The sequence below is a fragment of the Vigna angularis genome, chromosome 2 (genome assembly GCF_016808095.1).
Source record: "Vigna angularis cultivar LongXiaoDou No.4 chromosome 2, ASM1680809v1, whole genome shotgun sequence".
Lineage (NCBI taxonomy): Eukaryota > Viridiplantae > Streptophyta > Magnoliopsida > Fabales > Fabaceae > Vigna > Vigna angularis.
Window position 1 is genome coordinate 26,966,955 of NC_068971.1, and position 10,769 is coordinate 26,977,723.

The 10,769-nt window shown below is 30.9% G+C and overlaps 1 protein-coding gene across 1 annotated transcript; it reads right to left on the reverse strand.

Moving 5' to 3' along the window:
* Positions 1–1,820: 1,820 nt before the first annotated feature.
* LOC108328235 (universal stress protein PHOS32) lies at positions 1,821–3,269 on the reverse strand. Its single transcript, XM_017562068.2, has 4 exons — positions 2,939–3,269; positions 2,715–2,824; positions 2,455–2,573; positions 1,821–2,125 (listed from the first exon to the last, which is right to left on the reverse strand). The coding sequence occupies exons 1-4, from the start codon at positions 3,108–3,110 to the stop codon at positions 2,050–2,052; spliced, it is 477 nt and encodes a 158-aa protein (XP_017417557.1). The 5' UTR covers positions 3,111–3,269; the 3' UTR covers positions 1,821–2,049.
* Positions 3,270–10,769: the final 7,500 nt, after the last annotated feature.

Here is a 10,769-nt window from a genome sequence, read left to right on the forward strand (position 1 = left end):
ATTTTTAAAAAATATTTTATTTATTATTTAAATAATAATATATAAATTAAATTTATTATTATTATTTTATTAAATAAAATAAAATTAACTTATAAATAATTAAGTAATAATTTTAAAAAAATTAAATAATATTTATATACTAATTTAAAATATAAAAATTTAAAAACTAAAAACTAAAAAAAAAAAACTAATTCAACGGATGTCGCCACATCCACAGACGTGGCACATCCGTTTAGTAGATTTATAACAAAAATTTTAATTATTATTTAAATAATAATACATAAATTAAAATTAACAATAATTATTTTATTAAATAAAATAAAATTAATTTATAAATAATTAAGTAATAATTTAAAATAAAAAATATTAAAAAACTAAAAACTAAAAAAACAAAAAAAAAATTCAACGGATGTCGCCACATCCGTTATCCGTTAACGGGTGTGACCATCCGTTATCCATTAACGGATGTGGCCATCTGTTATCCGTTAACGGATATGGCACATCCGTTTTAATATATTTATAAAAAATATTTTAATTATTATTTAAATAATAATACATAAATTAAATTTATTATTATTATTTTATTAAATAAAATAAAATTAATTTATAAATAATTAAGTAATAATTTTAAAAAAGTTAAATAATATTTATGTATTAATTTAAAATACAATAAATTAAAAAATTAAAAATTAAAAAAAAGAAAAAAAAAAACTCAACGGATGCGGATGTGGCACATACGTTGAAGAATTTTTTTCTTTAACAGATGTGGCACATCCGTTGAAGAATTTTTTGTTTAACAGATGTTGACATCCGTTGAAGAAAAGAGGTGGGGGGTGTAAGATATTTTAAAATATAAAAGATAGTTTTGGAATTTAAAAAAAATGTGGTTGCGCAGGGATAAAGTGGGGTGGTGTAGGAAGTAACCCTCTCAATGGTTACCAATTTTGGACAATTATTATCAGCCCACCGCACAATCATTTATGACATAAACTTGTCAGTTTTGCTCTTGTTCCCCCTGATTTCAATTTGCACTCCTAAATTTAAAATTTTCAAATTTATTCTTTAGCTTAGGATTTTCATTATCAATTTCGGATTTTGTACTTTGGAGACATTTGGATAATTCAAATATAAATTTATATTTTAGATTATATATTTAAAAATCTAAATTTTTATTATATATTATATTATAGAATTTATAATCCAAAATATAATTTTAAAATTCAGTACAAAATTTATATTTCAAAATGTATAATTTTATATACAAATTTTTTATTTTGAATTATATATTATGAAATACTTTTTATTACTTAATTATGCATTTGAAAATACTTTGTATTTCAAATTCTGCATTCCCATTTTTTTTTAATTCTTGATTGTTCATTCTAAAATATAAAATTTGTATTCACGATTGTGTATTATAAAATAAAAAATACATTATCAATGGTAAAAATATACTAATTAGACTGAAAACAGTTAAAAAATCAATCTCTTTAAAGAGCAGGCAGGGTAATGAGTGTCTAATAAGTCTGAAATAAAAACTCAAGGAGGTAGGGGGAGGGGGTGCAGGAGGGGGTGCAGGAGGGGTGTTGGAAGAAGAAGAGGAAGTAGTATAAATAAGTCATTTCATCATTGGGGGTACAGTTTGAGATTATTGGAGGTGAAGAAAGAGTTTGCCCTAAACTCTTTAAAGATTACTTAGTGGTCCAACATGATTTAATTTCAAGTCGTAGTTAAAACTTGACAGTAACGCTCATATGAATAAATTAGTAATTGAATTTCTTAATTATTCTTAAAAATGTATAAATTATCAACAGTTCATGGATCTAAATAAGAATATTATGTAAAAATAAAACTTCCCAGTAGGCAGTGTAATATTAAAATTACAATATTAGAGTACTTCATATGTAAAACGTAATCATGATGAACAAGTTCTAAGACAGTATAGATGTAAAATTACATTACATAATATATATAGTAGAGTGGAGAGTACAATGGATGAAAAAACATCATCAAAGAGGTAAATGTTCTCCCAAAACTATCATCTGCACACTAATGCTCCTTCACAATGGTCACTGGGCATGGAGCATGAGTCATCACAAAGTTGCTTACACTTCCCAGAATCATTCTGTATTTTTTACACCATTTTATTCAAATAAATCATAACAATTAAAAATAAAAACCACATATTCTTAACGCAACAACACAAACAAAAATATCCAAGACATCCATACAGATAAAGAGTGGTTTATGGTCATGGGAAAAACTAGGAATGAAATTTTCGATAAATACTAAAACACAATTTTTTCTTGTATTTTTATTACAAGTTAAGGTTTGTGGAAAATTATAAAACTGTAAGTTTCTTTTTTTTATATTTAAAAAATATTTTTATGATTTTGTAATTTTTAATGAAACATAGCAAATTAAAAAAAAAAGTGTTAAAACAAGTGTAGGCACCTTTGAATTGTGCTGAGACCTCTGCTTCCCATGACCAAAGAGTCCAGCTTCAGATCTTCAATGGAATCCAAAAGTTTCTCTCTCACATCACCCCAGTACAATTTTACAACAACGTTAACCTACGAATCCAAAACTCACTCGTAAGCTCAAAAACTCATGGCAAACGCTAAGAATCTAGGTATAATGTCTAGTATCAACCCACGGTACACAAAACTATGTTAAAAGAGAGAACATGGAAAGAAAATAGAAAAATATGAAACCTGTTTTTGTCTGGTGGCAGTGTCAAGCAAATCAAGGACCTCAGCATCACTTTGTACGCCATAGTTCTTCAGAACTTCTGCTTCTCTGAACTCACTTAAAGGAATAAGAGCTGCAAAGAGAACCAAACCATATAAAATCAGATCGTACGAAAACAGAGGAAAACAGAGGATGGGACATTCTCGGAAAAGACCCAAATGAAAAATGAAAAATAAATGGCACTCACGAGAACCAGATTTGACCCACAACTGGTTACGATCATCAGAAGAATCGTGGTTGACATGGATTATGTAAAAGGTGTCGCCTTTATCGGCCAAGTTTTCAATCGCCCATTTGAGACCAACCTTGCTGCTCTTGGAGAAGTCCAATGCAACACCGATGTTTCTGTCCTTCACCATTCTTCCTTTCTTGCTCTGCTTTCTTGTTGTGAGTTTGAAGAGCAAAGATAAATAATGAAGAATTTGATAGTAATAATAAGAAAACGCTAAACTGAATAATGATTGTGCCCACGAATATGATCCCTTGCCTTTCAAAACGAACCGCAGGTTGTCACAGCCAAAATTATTCTATTAGCTTTTTTCATTTTTAGGACCACAACATATGTATAAAAAAACACAATATATTTAATTATCTTGTTTATACTCATGATAACATTTACATGTAAATATGAAATATCTTATCAATTAAAAATTAAATAATTATTTCTTAAATATATTTTTAAGAATATGAAAGTAATCTTATGAGTCTTTCTATGTTTTTACAAGATGAAAGAATTATATCTTATTTTAACTACTAAATTATCTGTAATAATATAAAAGATTTTAAAAATAATCATAAGTTTGTTGAACCATTCGATTGTGAAGTCAATACAAACAAAGATATTTTGTATTAGAAAACAAATATAATACTCTTGAAGAAGGTTCCTCCCTCTTTCCCTACAACTTAACCTTTGAGAATTCCTAAAGGCCATACTATGATATCAAATTAGTCATATAGAAATAAATATTTCCACGGAAACAAATTATTTCTATTAGTTCACGTAATATAAATTAAATTAGTCTATTGGTAGTGAAGTAAACCAAAATAGTTATCACTTAATAGCTATTATGAGAAAAATAAAAAAATTATAAACTGTCAGAGAACTTATTTAATAATCAAAATTATAACATACATAGAAATTATTTCTAAAAAATTGTATATTACTAACTTTCAATTTTAACTATTTATATATAATTATGATAAAACAATATTTAAAATTCTTACACTAGTTATTTTTCAATAATATATATATATATATATATATATATATTTTGGGCTCAGTTTGTGCTTGCTTTTTTTATTGGTAATCCGTTTTGGGCTTAGTTTTCCACATCACGAGGGCTTCTCCCTACACCACCACATTCTTCTTCCTACAGCACCACATTCCTTGTGTAAGCCTACTTTTATCCTGTAAGAGAAATAAAGATGGTTGGTAAAAATATTTTCTTTTCACCAACATCCAGTCCACCCATTAAAAGCGGTCCTCACTGTAATATCATCTCTACACCCCCACACAAAAATTGTAGAATTTTGGAAATATATTCTCTGTTAATAAACAAACATTTTTTTTGAAATCCAGAATAAGCACAACACTCTCAAATCTGACAAACTTACAGCAAATATATACTCAACAATTTAAAATACAACCTTCCTCTTTGTTTTGTTCTTCACTGTTCTCACAGCACACATATAGAGACTTTCTTTCTTCATCACACGGTACTCCTCACTTCTACTCATTCTTTTTAATCTTTTTCTACGCGGTGCACCAACAATGACACACTTTATTTCTTCTCTCCTACACCGTGCCTCTTCATTTGTATGTGTGCCCCTTTCATAACGAAGACAACGAAAATGCAGTGAAACAGTGAAATGGAAGCAGTGAAACGGAAAAGCCCCTTTTATGTCTGGATGCTCCTCCACACCACCACTCAACGCCCAATGGAAGCAGTGAAACAAAAATGCAAAGGAAGAAGAAATGGGGATGACAAATGAAAACGAAAATCAAAAGTGAAAGAGGAGGAAGAAGAAGGGAGAAAACGGAAATGGGGAAGAGATCCGTGGGAGAGAGAAGTGGGGGTGGGGGTGTAGTGGCTGTGCAAATAAAAGAGGGTGGAATTAGGGTTTAAAATAAAAAATAAAATCTAAATGGTAAAAGTAAGAAAATTTTAACCAGAGTACTTTTGGAAATAAAAGAATGGTTTAATAGGTTCGGAGGTCCCTATATTTGTGGGTTCGTTTTAATTGGGTCCTCCAATTTTAAAAGTGATCAATTTGGTCCCTAATTTAACAAAATTGAGTCAATAATACCCTTTCCATTAAATGCAATGGACGTCATTAACTTTTTAAACATGTGGTATGTTGAAGCATCCTTCAAATAAAACTGTGCCACCTGCAAATAAAAGGATGCCTCAACATGCCACATGTTTAAAAAGTTAACGCCGTCCATTATATTTAACGGAAAGGGTATTATTGACTCAATTTTGTTAAATTAGGGACCAAATTGATCACTTTCAAAATTGGAGGACCCAATTGAAACGAACCCACAAATATAAGGACCTCCGAACCTATTAAACCTAAAAGAATTTAGGAAGGTGCAGGAAAAGGGGTGGTGATGTAGGGAGATTGATATTGATTGCCATCATGGACCTTAACCAGAGTAAGTGGGCTGGCGGAATAACTACTAAATGGCCCAAAAACATTGAGACCAAACTCGAGAGGTTTTTGTTACAATTTTATGATTATGATATTGAAGTTTCAATTAAGCGAATTTGATCCAAAAATCATAATTTTATTATTTTTGTATCTCCGTTAGTTTTTCGTTAAATATATAAAAGGTTTGGTTAACATGTTTTATGATCCATTTCACTAAAATCATACACAATCAGAAGATTTGGAATCTAATTTGCCTAATTTGAAGTAAAAAATTGAAAATCCCAGAATGTTAAAAGGAAAATTATTGTTTTTGTAATGAAAAGAAAGTTATGAAGGAAAGTGTGGGTTTTGTTGAAGAGTTTTTGTGCGTTAGGATGAGAAGCACTTTGAGACGTGGAAAGGTATATGCGAAAACAAGTGTTGTGGTGAGTCAAAGATCACAAAGAAATTCAGTTGAGAAGATCTTGCATCTTTAACCGATATACCTATTATTTGGTATCACTTTGCATCTACAATCAGTCGTAATCTTTGAGAGGAATAAACCATTTATCAAAGAAGATGCAAAGGCCATTCTCTGTGTTTGAGGTTAACAGCGTTGGTTGAATATCAATCACTGAACATTTTAGGTGCTGGAATTGATTCCTCATTCTGAAAATGGTGCATTGAATTTGTCATTCTGAAAAGGCCCGAATGCATATCGACTAATGCCACACAACATACAATTGTTTAACATAAAAGAGAGAAAAAGGTGATAAGAATGTTCTGCACCGAAAAATGAAGGATATAATCTTGTGTATGAGGAGGCCAAAATCTAAATGACGTCTTAAATTATAGTTTCCAACATGTTGACTTTTGCCCTTACAAAAGGTTGCTCCTTACCCAATCAAATTGCAGTAGAGTTGAAGATGAGGAAAGATACTTAGTATGGAAGCAAGTGTTCTTCAACTTTATACTCAGGTTTTAGATTGTGTAGCACGTAAGTTTAGATTGACACTTAAGAATTAAAAAGGAACATGGGCATGTGGGGTTGGGATGTTTTTCCAAAAACATGATACTTAATGTTTTTCTAGTTTATAAAAGTTTTTCTTCTGCTCACGCACATGTTGGTTTAACAAAATAAATATTAATATAATTTTTTTTAGCGTATTTAAAAAAATTATCATTTTAATACAACAATTTTAATTTTATTTGTTTTATTTAAATTTGATTAACAGTATACATATAATGGAATATATGTTTGGCCTTTAATAACTATTACATATAATTATTAAAAATTAAATCTAGTATGCAATTCACTTCAAAGAAATTGAAAAGAATCATGATATATTTTATAAAGACATTATAAAATATATAATGACATTAATTGGACATAAAAATTTACTAATACGATTTTACTTGCGTAATTTTTTAGTTTTTTCATGTTTGTTTTAGACTTCGATGTTATATCAAGATACATAAAATTTACATCATACACTTCTAATAGCAGGCATAAATTTATATAAAACACTTACAATGGTCGAAATCAATTTACGTTAAACACTTGAATTGATCGACGAAAATTTACATGGGATTCTTACAAGGATCGATTTAATAGTTTTGCATACAATTAAAAAAAACTACAAAAAAAAGAATATTTTTGAACTTTATAGTTTGGCATATTTTTAACAAACGAAAAGTTTTGCCAAAGTCGAAGAGTTGGTTAATCGAGAAGTCAAACATAAGGCGGATATTGGACCACTCAAGAAGAAGATTGAGTTGTACATGTTCAAGGATATTCAAGTCGAAGTTCATCATTCACTTAAAAACTCTTGAAACTCGACCTTCTCTTGAGTGACTGAACTTCTGTTCTAAATTTGACTTTTTTAATCACTAACTCTTCTTCAACATTATAAAAAATCATTCATTTTATATACAAACAAAAAAAATGAAAGATCTTTCACAAATACACATTTCATTTATGCTTAAGAAAATGAACCAAAGCGTGAATCAATGTTTGATTTCGATAAACTATAAAAAAAAAGAGATATTCATGCAAAGTCATGACTACGTTCCCCCAAAAATAGTCATGGTAAAAAATGATAATGCAAACTTTAGTAATAAACCTCAATGACAAAATCAATCAGATGAAGAATTCCCCATGAGATGCCCAACCAAAAGAGTTGGTCAAAAATACCATCAATCCATCACTATATCATCACTAAAGATGAAACCATAAGTCATAAGATTGATCTCGCATGTTTTCACACAATGAGAATAAGGAAGAGAATTTGTGAATATAATATAAGAAATTTATCTTAGACCACTTACGGACTGACATAAATGAGATAATTTACATTAAACGGTTCAATATCTGACACAAATTACCCTCTTACATGAGCTCATAAGTGGTTCAACGTAAAATCATTCAACCTATTTACAAAAATGTTACTATAATTGTTTACTTCTACTATTTTTACTTTAAAAGCAAATAAAAATCATAACTTTTATTATTGATTTTACTTTTAATAAACTTTTTTTATTAAGACAAAATACAAAAATACTTGGATACTCCTACTTATATAGAATAATTTAAATATTTAGAAACATAGTAAATTAAAATGGTCAAAAGAAAATTGTGGAGAAAATGTGACATGAGTCTTTCGAGGAAGGATCACTAAGGAGATATAACAGAAATAAGACATGAGTTCAGCCCATACATAAGAGATTGACATCATATCTAACCCATAACCTTAAGACATTAAGTTTATTTGTCTTTATTCACTACAAAAATTCTTGAAATTATTGATGGAGTTTTTCCAACCAAAGTAAATATTTCACTAAATTTGAATTACCAATGAATTTTAAAATCTTAATTATGACTGACTTACCAATGAATTTATTACTAACAAAAAAATTTGTTGATAAATTTATCAGCAACTAAAATTCAAAAATCCGTTGAATTTTTCTATCAGTAAATGAAATACGTATTATCGAAAAAATAATCCATTAGTAAAATTCATCGATATTTACATAACTTATTGTAATTGAGAAAGAAGATATGTTGTGGAGGTGATGGAGAACATAGAAAAAATGGAAACCTAAAGAAAGAAGTAGACAAAGAGAGGAGGGAGTAGGTGAAGAGGACACTATATTTACCAACAATGTTTACCGATGGGTTTTTTATTTATTAATTACTGACAAATTTTTAACGTTTCCGACATATTTTGGTCGTCAATAATACATGACTTTTTAATTATCCTCATATGGTTCTAAGCTTTCTCAATTTTATGCAATAGGACTTATACTCACATTTGAATTCTCAATGATCTTCCCTGACGTGTGATTGAGTCCCTTCATTTTGGCACTTTCTGCTCGAGCTCATCAAGAATATTCTCTTACTTGTATCATCATTCATCAAATAATAAGACACACTTAATCAACCTTCGTAAGGAAAACTTTGATATAGGGACTATTCTAAACCAGCCACCTATTCGAACCTTTGACTCTTATACCACTACTGGGTCTTTCAATAGAATATCACCGAGAAAACACAACACTAATGATACATGAGCTTAATCAATACATATGGGTTCATCAAACAATACATGCTTACTCGATCATCTATTAGAAAGATTTTGATATAGGAATTCGCCAAAGCCAACCATCAAGATAAAAATTTGATAATGATATCATTATTGAATCTTTTTAGAAAGAATCATTGAAAAAATATAACACTAATGAAACATGTATAGAAAAAATCACTTTGAATTAATTTTATTTCTGGGTTACAATAGTATAAATATATAAATTGATAACGTAAATTGGAAAGAGTCAAGGGAACAAACTCCACCAATTTAGCACTAACAATAAACCAAAATAAAGGGAAAGCATATATACAAAAGTTGACTAATAAAAACTAATTATTATAATTGATATCCTCCCGCAAGTTAGACGATCTGGAAGAGAGATGCAACTTGGACAGTAATGAGTCAAACCGAGGGCGAAGTAGAGGCTTTGTGAGTATATCAGCAAGTTGATTATTGGTAGACACAAAGGACACCCGAAACTTGCCTTTTTGAACATTTTCACGAACAAAATGATAGGCCAAGGGTATATGTTTCATTTGAGAGTGGAAAACAGGATTAGCGCTAAGAGTTGTGGCACCAAGATTGTCACAACAGATAACTGGATTGGTTGTGGGCATGTGACCAAGTTCAGTGAACAAGGATAAGACCCATAGAAGCTCACTAGCCGTGTCAACCAAGGCTTTGTATTATGCTTCAGTTGAGGAATGATCAACAGAGCGTTGTTTCTGGGAGCTCCAAGAGATGGGAATGCTACCGAGATACAACAAATAATCAGTGGTGGAGATGTAATCATCCTTATCACCTGCCCAATCTACATCGGAGTAAGTATGAAAAGTTAGCAGAGCAGTTTTCGAGATGAAGATGCCTTTGTTGCAAGAGCCCGCTAAATAACGAAGCACTCGTTTGAGGGTAGACCAATGCGTCGTTCTGGGGTGTTGCATGAATTGCGCAAATTTGTTGGTGCTGAAGGCAATGTCCGGGCGAGTAAGACTTAAGTATTGAAGACTTCCCACGAGTGTGCGATACTCAGTTGGGGAAGGTAGGAAATCACTAGAATCCTTGAGTAATTGAGCACTGGCGGATAAGGGAGTGGATGTTGTTTTGTGTTAGCCATGCCTGATTTATGGAGTAGATCATTTATGTATTTCCTTTGCGAAAGAAATAGTCCTGTAGCAGAAGGAATTACTTCGACGCCCAAGAAATAGTTAAGAAAGCCAAGGTCTTTTAGCGAAAACCGAGCAGCAAGGGTGGAAATAAGGTTGGACAACTCTGTAGAGGAACTCCTAGTGACAATTATATCAACAACATATACTAATAAATATAGTGTGGAACCTGATTTTTGGTAGATGAAGTGAGATGCATCTGCAGTTGAATTGACAAAGCCAAGAGAAAGTAGAACACTCGAAGCTCCGTATACCAGGCGTGGGGTGCTTGTTTTAGCCCATATAGTGCCTTTTTTAGGCGGCAAACATGATGAGGGAAACTTTTGTTGACAAAACCAGGGGGCTGGAGCATGAAAACTTCCTCTTTGAGTGTCCCTTGAAGAAACACATTTTGACATTAAGTTGGCGGATGAACCATCCTTGATGAACTACAAGTGTGAGGATAATGCGAATGTTGACCTGTTTAACAACCAGACTGAATGTCTCTATATATTCCCAACCAGGGCGTTGGTGAAAACCTTTGGGGACTAGCCGAGCCTTGTACCGATCAATCGAGCAATCTGAGTGTCTTTTGATTCGAAAAACCCATTTGCAGCCAACCAAATTTTGGGTAGAGGACCAACTGAAAAGTTCCCAA

What these genes read in the sequence shown, in the direction of transcription:
- LOC108328235 (XM_017562068.2), bottom strand. Translation starts at nt 3,110, where the DNA reads ATGGTGAAGGACAGAAACATCGGTGTTGCATTGGACTTCTCCAAGAGC. An exon ending in CTGCCACCAGACAAAAACAG is followed by an intron (nt 2,574 to 2,714) that starts GTTTCATATTTT and finishes TTGGATTCGTAG; the next exon opens with GTTAACGTTGTTGTAAAATT. An exon ending in GGTCTCAGCACAATTCAAAG is followed by an intron (nt 2,126 to 2,454) that starts GTGCCTACACTT and finishes TAAAAAATACAG; the next exon opens with AATGATTCTGGGAAGTGTAA.